Source organism: Simochromis diagramma, unplaced genomic scaffold (genome assembly GCF_900408965.1).
Source record: "Simochromis diagramma unplaced genomic scaffold, fSimDia1.1 OVJJ01000682.1, whole genome shotgun sequence".
Taxonomy (NCBI): domain Eukaryota; kingdom Metazoa; phylum Chordata; class Actinopteri; order Cichliformes; family Cichlidae; genus Simochromis; species Simochromis diagramma.
The window spans coordinates 1,068,977-1,081,386 of record NW_024387359.1 but is presented as its reverse complement, the minus strand read 5'-3'; the positions used below and the strand labels follow the sequence as shown (position 1 = coordinate 1,081,386).

General features: G+C 38.6%; 1 protein-coding gene across 2 annotated transcripts; it reads right to left on the bottom strand.

The window, feature by feature from the left end:
• Positions 1 to 1,816: 1,816 nt before the first annotated feature.
• On the bottom strand, positions 1,817 to 12,123 carry trappc13 (trafficking protein particle complex subunit 13). 2 transcript variants are annotated; one of them, XM_040007300.1, is made up of 13 exons: positions 11,990 to 12,123; positions 10,835 to 10,903; positions 7,117 to 7,216; positions 6,915 to 6,999; positions 6,700 to 6,827; positions 6,524 to 6,596; positions 6,156 to 6,200; positions 5,810 to 5,827; positions 3,187 to 3,320; positions 2,911 to 3,109; positions 2,710 to 2,810; positions 2,442 to 2,589; positions 1,817 to 2,355 (listed from the first exon to the last, which is right to left on the bottom strand). In XM_040007300.1, the coding sequence occupies exons 1-13, from the start codon at positions 12,033 to 12,035 to the stop codon at positions 2,248 to 2,250; spliced, it is 1,254 nt and encodes a 417-aa protein (XP_039863234.1). In that variant the 5' UTR covers positions 12,036 to 12,123; the 3' UTR covers positions 1,817 to 2,247. The 2 variants fall into 2 exon arrangements, with proteins under 2 accessions (XP_039863234.1, XP_039863235.1); XM_040007301.1 differs by lacking the exon at positions 5,810 to 5,827.
• Positions 12,124 to 12,410: the final 287 nt, after the last annotated feature.

The window sequence follows — 12,410 nt, the reverse complement described above, 5'->3', positions numbered from 1 at the left end:
CCATCACAATTCATGCAAAAGCAAGTGTTTTGCAAGACCTTGTGCTATTGACATAAGCAGCTGAGTCATGTTCGCGTTGATACAGAACAGACTTTGATACAGTGGCCGTTCAGTGTCAGTGAAATCACGTCAGGCAAGGAAATTAAAGATGAGGACACACTTCAAATCAGCTGTTATTCTGACCAAAGACCATACCAGATTGATCTGCTTCACATAATTTCAAATTAAGTTTTCCTTTTGAGCTCAATAAACTGTTCACTGACAAAGAACTTTAGTTTTTGCAAACAAATACAAGATTTTGGATGAACCACCACTTTTCAAGTTATCCATAGTCATAAAGACCAGAACATCAAGACCCGGACACAGTCACAAGTTTAATAGTCTTTATTAGGAACATGAGAACTTGAACAAGAATTTGGAGTTGGTAAGCAAGAGTAGGATTATTTACAGGGGCCACTCTGAGGACTCTTTGGTAAAGGAGACCCCACAGTGAGTGAGACCTGGAACAGGAAAGTATAGTGATCAAAAAAAATGAAGGGAACTTTTTAATCAGAGTACAGCATCGAGTCAGTTGAACTTGTGGGATACTGATGTGATCAGTTAAGTAAGAGAGGCGGTTGTTAATAAGTTTCAGTCGCTTTGGTGTTAAATACAGTAACAGTAGCAGAACTAGAGGGGCCAAAATGAGACACCCCCCAAAACAGGAATGTTTTTTCTTCTTCATCTTTTCTGTTTTATTTATTTTTTTTACTAGTTTTGCATTTTGCTAGGATCAGTGTCATCACTGGTAGCATGAGGGGATACCTGGACCCTACAGGTAGTCCAACTTCTCCAGGATGCCACATGAGTGTGTGCCACTGCCAGAAAGTTTGCTGTGTGTCTCCCAGCACAGTCCCAAGACCATGGAGATTCCAGGAAACAGGTTGTTACTAGGAGAGCTTGACAGGGCCAGAGAAGGTCCTGAACTCATCAGCAGGATCGTTTTTTGCTCCTTTGTGCAAGGAGGAACAGAGTGAGTTCTGCTATAGCTCTACAAAATCACCTCCAGCAGGACATTGGTGTGAATGTCTGACCAAACAATCAGAAGCAGACTTCACGAGAGTGGCCCGAGAGTCCGACATCCTCTACTACCTGTGTTCACTTTCCGGCACTGTGAAGCCCGATTGGTATATACCACAATACTAGAAATGGCAGGTCCACCACTGGTGCCCTTGCTTTTAACACAGGAGAGCACATGTGACAGACCTTATGCTAGCACAGTGGGTCCTAGATTCCTTCTGGTGCCTTCCTCATGTGGTGAGGTATGCAGCCAGTTCCTGGAGGATGAAGGAATTGATACTACTGACTGGGCCTACATGACCAGGACATTATTAGAAATATTATGTTTTGCTCCATCTGAGGGTAATCTTTAAATCAAGTCCTCCATAGATTAATATTTTTTATTTCCATCACACAATGTGGCGTCCTTTCATTCCTAACATTACACACACATCAGCATTTTTCCCCATTGAGATCTGATGTCTTTTCAAAGAGTTATTTTAATTTTGTTGATCAGTGTATTTAAAGACTTGTTTTTCTTTGGACACTGACAGTGTTTCAATTAGCCTCCTACACAGATGGAGAGGCTGACCTTTCGCTTTTAAAGACGTGAAAGTGCCCTGTTGCTTTAACACATATAAGAGAAGCAAATTATACATAAATTTGTCACATTTCATTAAAAATTTGTATTTTTTATTCTGAATATTTATATTTTCAGTGAATTCAGTGACACCTGAACCTTAGCCTTGACATTTTATTTAATTCTTTTTTTTTTTTAAATATATGACTAGTAGCACAAGAAATGAGCAGCTCCAAGTAGATGACGGGTGGAGATTATTCCCACATGAATCAACACATTAAAAATATAATTAGAAATTTTCAGTTAAATACAAAAATATCCAAAAACTCATTGATCAAGTCAGTAAATATATGTCTGTGCCTTTGTAAGAGTTTTAATAACAAAAGCCAACACAGATGCCATGAAGCACCTTTTTAAAAGCAATATTAAATCAAAGATGACAGATTTATTAACATTTATGCACATTTACATCATTATTTTCAAAGAAAGTGATTTATATTATTCACAATTAATTGTAAAATACAATATTCTTCCATTAAGTTGCAAAAAACATAGTGTCATGTGCAGAATGCCACAGTTGGTCCATTCATATGTAAAATGCAAAAAAAAAAAAAGGGTAAAGAAAACTCCTAGCACTCATTGCTCGTAAACGGGCAGACCACACACACTTGTGCAATGTCGTCGTATTCGTACGTCCTCTTCAGAAATGTATCTGTGAGCCTCAAACCAGAAATGCTCTGAAACAAAGAGGCAAACACACGAGTAAGTCGGTAAAGAGCACTTTGATCTGAGCACACGGTCAATTGCAAAGTCTGGATCGTACCTGCAGACCCTGGACGGAAGACAGGACTGTGAGGGGCAGTGAGAGGAAGGCGCCAGGACTAAGTTTCCCCAGCTGTCGCCCTGATATACCACACCAATGGATAGAACTAGTATTACACATCTCTAGCACCAGGTCCATAGTTCTTTCACTGCAATATCAGAAAAGCAGAGAAAAGCTGGTTATTATGGGCTAATTCAACCCCCTCAGTGAACTGAATAATACTAAGGGTTGTATTATGAGGGCGATTTCATTTTTCAGGGGTTTCTACCTGCAGTTGGTGATTTTACAGATGATGTCAAAAGGTTCTTCAAGGTTGACAGTGTCAGGAATCAGGTCTAAAGACAGCCGAATATCTCCATACCCTGGAGCCTGGAGGACACGTGGGGATTAAACTGTATTAAACGTATTTATAAGAGGATAAGTGAAATGAGCGCCTCTGTTCTAGCAGTAGGCTAACAGATCAAGATACCATTCTTTGCAGCTGACTGGTCTGTAGCCTCCCTCTTTCTCCAAGATTGGTCTTCCATACAATGTCCAGCTTGCCTATGACAGTCACTCCCTTGATGATGCCGGCCTTCTCTGCGTACTCCGGCTTTGGCTTCAGGCAGTACAAATACTGCCGTGTGTCCATAGGCTGCAGGTAGGACATTTTCCCAAATGTGGACTCTCTGCAGAGGAAAAGTTACAGCTGAGTATTGAGTGTAAAATGTTATCAAAAATAAGGACACGTGTGTGTTTGTTTTACCCTTTGTCTGCTTGTGTGACCGTGTTGAGCTCTGTAACGTTGTACATCATGGATGGCTCTAAAGACACTTTCTCCATGAACATTGGCGAGGTGGTAATGTTCTGAATCTGCGCTTCCAGGAACACTTCATCTGTCTGAGCGCAGAAGCACAGCGTCACACTAACAGGCTATTTGATGTTAGCCTTTATAACAAGCTACATAATCTCCAAGGTGAACTGAGCAACATGTCAGGTATTAACAGCTGGGTTAGGGCTTTTGCAAATGTGCCAGCTTCAAAAAGATGAGCTCATATTTTAAAGTTTGTCTTAAAACGATATTCACATGCTCACAGAGGCTGTTAGAGTTTCTCGTGGTTATTTCCCCGAGGGAAGTGGGTAAAACCTCCTGATCCAGCAAGCACACTTGCTTCATTGGTTCTCACAGCACGCGCTACTTCTTTACTGGGGAGCACATCTGTGACCCGTTGTCGTCACAAATGTGCTCTGAGACTTTGAGGAATGATACTAAAAATATAACTTCTGACGCCGTGTAAAAAGAAAAGACAGACCACAGATGCTGCAAGTGCTGCTCTCGAAAGCAATTAATGTTCTACTCACTGAAAATGACAGAGAGCAATCAGATTTTTCTGTTTTCTTCTAGGAAACGTATGGAAGTTTCTCACAGCCAGCATGGACACCACAGATCACAGGAAGCTGTAACTCTTACAGACATCTGAGAGGTGTTTTAAGACAGACTTAAATGTGACCCTTAAATTTCTTTGGTCATATAGGAGTTATACATTGAATGTCAATGAGAAGACTGGCATTAAAAGAAAAACTTTAACTGAATCCTATTAAGTTTGCTCAGTGTACCTTTGAGGACATATTAGTACAATTGTTGGTCGGCAGGTGCACAGTACGGGCTGCACAGTGAAACATTAGTTTATCAAACATCAAGCAGTTTGGCTTATGAAAGTATGTTTAGAAATGTTTGACTTTATTTGTTCAGTACTGTCAAGACAGGAAATGTGGAACAAGGTAACGCCAGGCAGTAAATGTCTGGCTCTACCAGTTTAGATCTTATGGTGTACAACTATACTTCTGGGGCCACTGAGCGACCCTAGTTATGGGTTCTTAGAAAGCTTAAACTAGAACCAAAAAAATAGAAAAATAAAACTTTTGCAAGTGTACACCGATTTTATAAATATATTAAATTGGTCAGCTCAAAAATGAAACCATTTGGAAAGGTGAAAAGTATTGGTATTGTGTAGTAACAGGCCAAATTCAATACTGCTACTCAGTCGCTCAGCAGTAAGTAAAACAATAAGTTTATTAATATTTGAGAGCAATCATTACCGGTTAAGAGTACAGTTATTTACTTGTGCAGAGGCATAATAAATGCATCTCAAACGTAGAATCAGAGTATTTTATTAATCCCTGAGAAAGTTATGTTGTCACATAGAAAGAATTTAGATGCCTGAAATGTGGAGAATGTTCTGCTTTCCTATTTTAATTAGGAAGCTACTTGATGTTCTGGTTGAGCAACACTCAGATGTCTTTACAACAGTAAACTTGTCTGTGCAGCCACAACTGTAAAGTGAGAAACAAAAAGGAGGAAGCGTGGATAAGTTTGTGCCTGTTATTCATAAGTGACTTGATCATTCTGAGTGAAGTTAGTGTGAAATCAGCCAAACCTCACATTTTAGTGCTTATAGTCAAAGACTGTCATTGTTGGCTGTTTAACTATTGAGAGCATAATTGTAGTGATACAAAAGTTAAAGTGGACCTATTAAATTGCTTTTTGTAGCTCAATATTTTATTCTCAGACTGCACTAGGGCAGCGTTTCGTGATTCACAGCATAAATTAAGTAACTTTGTTCTGATTGGCTGACCCTTGCAAACAGAAGGTTGAAGAGCAGGTGGGTGGGGCTTCCGCGCTTATAGTCTAAGCTGTTTGATTAGATGGCCACATTAGGGATTGTCCACTCTCTATGACAAAGGAAAAAAAACCTGTGTGAAACTGAAGCAGGTTAAAGCCTGTGATCTTTGCACACTGGCAGCCCTGAAAGGTCAAATGGAGTGCAACTTAAGGAAACACCAGCTAACAGAAAAACGCTGTAAAGTAACGTTCGTTTTAATCACATGATTCACATCATAGTGTAGATACATGTTTGCTATTAGCCGTTTACCGTTGTGTGTGCGCTTTTGCAGAGGTTTTTTGTTGGTGTTTAACAGGAACAGCATATGAAAAGAGTAACAGGTCCACTTTAAAAACGAGCAGCGCTGAACTTGCGCTACTACATAATCATTCACATATAGACGAATAGATACGAGATTAATCATAGCACCTTCTGTGATGCTAACCGCAATCAATGCCGTACCCACTCACAACAATGTGACACCACAAACACCGTGCAGGATCAGTTTGAAAGAAGAGGAAACAAAGAGAGGGCAAAAGAAAAAGAATGGAAGTTTATGTCAAGGGGTAACAAACAACTGAGTCACTGAAGATCTTTTCTATATTCAGACTTTCTTCCATTCTTTTACTTTGCACCTTTGTATGAGCTCAGAAAGAAAGAGTGTCCATCGCCAGAAATGATTAGTAGAAGCTAATGTTCAGTGATGATAACAGAAGAAACAGTTACCACAGAACTGAGGTCGCTCTAATGGAGAAAATAAAATACAAGACAAGACACAGTAAACAAATGGAGTTACATGCCAATGTTGATGACAATGAATATTTGCAATACACGAAGCTACTGCTATGAAAATGAGAGTATTTAAAAAAAAAAAAAAAAAAAAAGGGGGGGGGGGGGGGGAGCTTAATGCCTTTATCCAGGAAAACCACTTATCTCCAGGATCATTTCTTCACCTGGAGGCACACAGGTTTTCATGGAGGCCTAACTAATGCTAACTGCCTCTATTGTAAATGTTCCTGACTATAAAATGAAATAAGAGCTTCGCAATGCTGCTTGAGAAGAGCTAATTTACCTCTGCGTTGTAGAACTTCGTCTTCACATCCAGCGGCTTCAAAACCTGATTAAAAATAGATTGAAAGCTGAACACTGAAGTTTTCTCATAAGATACCGCCATCGAGCTGAAAATAATATTTCCATGCAGTACTGTTTAGTCCAACTGGAGTTTTACTGAAAGTGGGAATCAGAGTGACAGAAATTCATCTAAAGGAAAGGCAGCAAGGCTACAGCTGGTTCTTGAACTGAGGGCAGAAGATTGCCTGACACCAAACCCACACAGAGGAAGGCAATCTGTTGTAGCTCTGTGGCATTTCTCCACTCATCTCTAAGCTTACTCGTGACTTTACAACCATCTCCTAATTAGAACACTGAGCCATAACTTACCTGGAACTTGAAGAACTTCCTAAAATAGAGCTTCTCCCCTTGCTGGGTGGTGTAACTGACTGCACAAACTAAGCTGGAAATGTGAAAACAGCAACAAACAAACAGGATTATTATTTATTTATTTATTTTTTATTACTGGTGAGTTGGGAAAACATTTCGGGAGTGGGAACACTCACATGTGTGTCCCAATTTCTTTGACTTCGTGGTGAATGACATCATCGATGCAGCATTCGGGTTTGAGCTCTGCGACTGCAGAGTTTGATGCGGAGAGATTCAGCCTCTGCGAGCTCGTCTGCAGATCAGCCTACATAGGGAACCACATCGTGATTACGTGCAAATGGAAGACAAAGCGCACAATCTGAACTGAGCAGGTATTCCTTCTTTACAGTACCTTCACCAGAATGTCTTTAACAACTTGGCTGCTGTCATTATGTACGCTTATGTAACTGGAGAAGGTCTCGCCGAGGAATATATTTCTGTATGATGTGAAGACAAGAATTCGTTTTTTTTTTGTTTTGTTTTTTTTTTTTTTTAAAAAAAAGCACTTGCTGCTGTTTTTAACTTTAAAGAGTTACAGCTGATTGGTGTTTTACCCAAAGTTCTGTGGTAATGTGAGCATCTCTCCCAGCATTAAGGTCTCTGCACCTTTGATGGTGGAGGGATCCTGCCTCATAAGCTGACCAAACAAGTCCGCTGTGGAGACAAAAACATGGGTAGGTAGGTGTCATGGATATGTATAATGTAGTCCAGAATTTGGCTCCCGCACATGAAATTTGATTCCTCACTAAAGATTTACTATTTAGAGGATAAGTGATATGAAAACAATAAGATATATATCTACGTGCACACTAACAGAATTGGTTTTGGAGAAACATAATGTGTGGATATCTAACAGGCAGATGCTCTTCTGATGCTGTAAGGCAGCGCTGCACAAGGTGAGCACTCAGTTTGCTGCAAGGAGAATGAGAAAGCTAAAGAAAGACGCTTTGAAGATGAAGTTTCAAAGCAGACTGAACCTGAAAGGTAAAACCATTAGGTTTCAACGTCTCCTTCTTTCCTTCTAATAACTCCGCCTCAAACATCTTGTGTTCAATTCACTGAATAATATGTACTGTGGTTAGTTTTGTGACAGGTTCTAACATCTTAATATAATACGTTTCCACCTGATGCCCTGACAATAATTTTCTCTTCATTAACTTTAATGTATTTAATAAAGACATGCAAGATTCTACCCTGAATATTATTAATATTTTTTGAGTACAGTTATTTATTTTTTTTTTTTTTTTTTTTAACTGTCATAACTTCTAAAAGGACTGAAAAATACATTTTAAGACTGTAACCAAATCAGTTTCATCAACTCCTACATGCTTGATCACAGAGGGTCTCGGGGTTTCAGTGGACTCACAGTTTGTGACAATGTTTTTTTTTGGCATATTCACTTCACTCAACTCTGAATGGGGACATCCAGCCCCTGTGTTCAGTTCAGTGTCCCTTGCTGATACTCAGATCACCCAGTGATGTGTGTGTTCATATTGGATTTAAAAAAAGAAAGAAAGAAAGAAAGAGAGTTAAACTAAACTATTACATAGAACACCAGTGTGTTTCTCCATTTCACAGCTATAGGATACATTTATGTGTGTTAGAAAAGGACTAGATTAGAAAGTGATTATAATACAGAAATAATTTGATTAAATTTACAATTCAATTTTATTTATATAGCAGCAAATCACAACAACAGTCGCCTGTTGGTCCATATGTATAATGTAAGATAATACAATATAAATATGGACTAGAAATTAACAGCGAGAAGACGAGCCTGGTGTCAAAACGAGCCTAACAGATGAGATCTTTCATACGCTGTTACTTTTTTTTGAGCAACCATTACTCCACATGGGTTTTTGACCCTTCCAAAATATGCTCAAAAACATTTTTTCAAGTTTTTCCTCCAGTGAAATTTAATAAACAGATTAAACATTGAGAGTACCAATATGTGTTTCTGTCAACATTAGACATCATACAGATGCTACTTCACTGAAGCCAATGCAGAAGTACCTTAACCCTGTATTCTATCTGAAGGCCACCAGATGGCAATAGCTGCAGTTGTAAAAAGACTTATTTATAATATTGAGGTAAATTTTTACTTAATATACTAAAGTTATGGTCCCAGAAAAAATCCTGCTAATTCTAAAAGGGTCAGCTGAAGGTACCGATTGATTTTTCAATTGACCCAACAAGTTTCCAAGAAAAAGGAATGTTTTTAAATACTAATGCAATTCATCTTTAAATCTCTTTAAAAATAAACTATAACTTCCCTACTACTTACAGAAATAGGTGTCCAACCTAGACTCGTCAGCACATTTTTGATTTATATGGACTTCAGTTACCACTGCACTGCTCTGTGCTGCATTCAGCCAGAAGGAACTAGAATTACTGCTTAGCTGTTGAATGCCTCTGCCAGCCAGTCAGTAACTCACTTAATAAATATAATGATGATTCTGAAGAGGTTTAATAAGAAGGTATAAACTATACTGATGTTTGGCCAATAAAGGTTTAACTAATGACAGCAGGCAATCCTTCAAATATGGATGTTGCTACAAAAATGCCAGAAACAGATGCGTAGCACACACATTTTTAACCCAGCAGCAGAAAAGGTCTTAAATAACTGTAGTTTAAAGATGGAAGATTATTGTCACAAATATAACATTTGGCTAAATTTTTGCAAAGCTGCAAAGCTAACCTTTGACCTTGTAGTTGTCACTTTTATCCTTTTAGACATTTTTGCAAAAATTTTGACATAATTAGCAAATTAACTATTAACTACCCGCACAATCATTTGAAAAAAGAAACAAATCTGTTCGAGGAGAAATAAAAAAATAAAATAAAACAGTGTGCACTCTCATAACTACTTCACGTTATTGAATCACAGCGTTCAGTTTTCTTGGGTACACACTCGACATCAGTTAAAGAGACTGATTAACCCCCAGGTAAAGTTCAGGCGTTCTAGTAGGATTCGCCTGACATTTACTCACTTGCCTGCTACAGGAAAAGGTTGGCAGCATCGCAGAGAGCTTGCAAAGCATCACACTGATCTTATCAGTCGCCAAACATTTACAGAAATAAATTCCACGGCATTGAAAATACCACAACACAGAGCACAGTAAAGACTGCGTCATCAAAAAAGTGAAGAAAATATGGGATGACAGTGACACTGCAAAGAGCTGGACTGGATGACTGTGGTCTCATTTTTTAACATTACAAAAACCTGGCACTTTTTATATCCACTGTATGGGCAAACTCAGAAAACATAACTTTTGTATAGTATTTTTTCTCTCTCTCTTATTTTCTTTACTAAATGTAACTGTATATCGTTTACATGTTTGAAATAAATTAACAACAACAACTTTAATGTGTCTACCTCTGTTTTATAGCATTTGGACAAGCTTGATAACTTGAAAATATTAACTATTTTTTTCTTGCCCAACAAGGACTCTATTGCAGACACAGTATCTTGTTTTCGTTTGTAAGCTGACTTGAGTGGGATTTCCTGGTGCAACCACAGAGGATGTTTAAATGAGTGTAAAAAAAATTGAGGAAGCTGCCTGACCAAGTTTGGCCTCAATACTTGTGTTATTTCCTGTAGTGGAGTGCAATGCTGACGTGGACCTCTGAAAAACAACAGCATTAAAAAAAATAAAACATCAACAACAACAACAAAAACACTTATCATTCAGCATTCAGCTTCACAATGCTTGACTGTGAGCTTCTTGAACACGATCATGAATTTACAGAAGTTGGGAAAAATCTCTCAGATTGTTGTATATGCATGTAAAAAGGTGGAGATTTAATGAACAAGAAGCTTTTAAGCGTTCAAACAGATTTCTCCTTGAATTAACTTTTCCATTTTACACAATGCTAACAAAAGCATTAGACTACCAATTTAAAAACAAAAACAACCCACAGGCAAGGGATTATACCATGGACACAAGGCTGTTGTTTTACTGTTCTTGTCTTATTTGATCTTCTGTGTCCTGATAAACATGAGTATGAGACCTCTGACTAATAAACTGTCATTACTATGAGTGGTGGTACAGTGGCTCAGCCATTGTGGTTTCCTCCTACTATCCCACGTCCTGCACTGGATTGGTTAACATCAACTGAGCTAATTGGATTCCCTGATAATATCATGATGCTCAGTCTCACAGACCTGACCCCTGTTGTTCTTGTTTGCTACAGCTCTGCTAAAGAATATGGAGTGAAATTCATTTCAGGCTCGGTGGGTGGAACTCTGTCTGCAAGTTTAAACAGGCTCACCTGGCAGATCTCGATCCTCGCACGTCACCGGCAGGTTTGTGAAGAGAGTGGGCTTCGTTAAGCGCATCACTGTAAAGTAAAGTGACACTGGTTAGCAGCCAATTAGTGACCAAGCTGATATTTTCACATGGATTCAGGAGCCTGCATTCAAGAATGAATGCTTACCAGTTACTGAAATCACCCACAACAGGGGTGTATCTAAAGATTATTTCAACAAAGAATGAATCTGCTGACAAAGAGAAGTTCTGAGTGGGAAAGTGGTGGTCTGATATTAAAATTAAAACGCACAAATTATACAGGTTTTGTGTGAAGGACAACTATATGTTACCTTATCTGAATGCAACTTTTACAACTCCCTCTCTAGGTAAATGCAGTAAGCCTAAAGTTCCAGAAGTTTGTTTAATAGTCTCAAAACTGTTGTAAGATGCATTTCTTACACGCTGTTCACTGATAAAAATTGTAACTGCCTAACAGAAAATGTTCTGCAGTCCTCACAAATGTCAAAGCCCAGGTCCATGAAGTGCTCTAAAAACAGGGAATAAAATCTTCCCTTCGCTACTGCATAAAACCTGTAGCTGTAGTAGCTAATACTTGAGTAATACCGTTAGTATTCTGACTGCTGCACAGTTTGCAGAATATCACTTATGCTCAGAATTTCTTTTTGCGGGTGGTGAGCTGAAAGCTAACAAAAAGAAACAGGAAAATGAACACTTTAACTTCCCAGAGTTGTTTCTTTGAGTCAGATTCAGATTAGAGGAAGTAGAAGCAAAAAAAATGTTGCCTCGAGAAAAAAAAAAGTCCAACCCAAGCAAACAAACAAAAAACGAATTAGTGCAATAAATAAATTAGCTGCAACAACTAAGAGCACAAGAGAGAGTTAGCTTACACTATGACACAGTTCCTTAAGCTACACTTTGCTAAACAGGGTCTTTAATATATGTTTTAAGCGCCCCAAACGAAAAGAAAAGTCTTTAAAGTCGCACCACTGGCCATCAGCCTTGTTTACACCTTCACAAAAGTAAATGCATGATATTGCATTAGCTAGCGCTACTAGCAACTTGAAGCAGCAGCAAATGACAACAGCGCGATACACTGACACATCTAACCATGAAGACAACCTCTGTAGTCACAACATATATGTTAACAGTAAAATACCTTTTAATGCGAGCAGGTGCTCCTGTTTCGCCTGATTTACATCCATTTTGACAGTGAAAACAGCCTAATCAGGGTGATATTAGCCACTCTGCTAGCTGCTTATGTGACAGGCAGTTTCTTCTTCGTCATGTCATTTAGGGACAGGATGGACGCCCCTGACATGTTATACTGCCTCCAATAGTCCGAGATGGGCGTTACAACAACAGAGAATCTTTTCTTTTCGTCACCGTTGATAAGTTGTACTTTAGACAATTTAATTTATATTACCATATGTTTTATTCCTAATCCAAACCGCGAATAAATAGATAAAACGTGCTATTAATGATAAACGTCACTGACATCTAGCGGTGAGAAGAGGCATTACATTCGGCCATAACCTCTGCTGTGTTGAAATAGCAATAGAAATTTGTTAGTTTTGCTT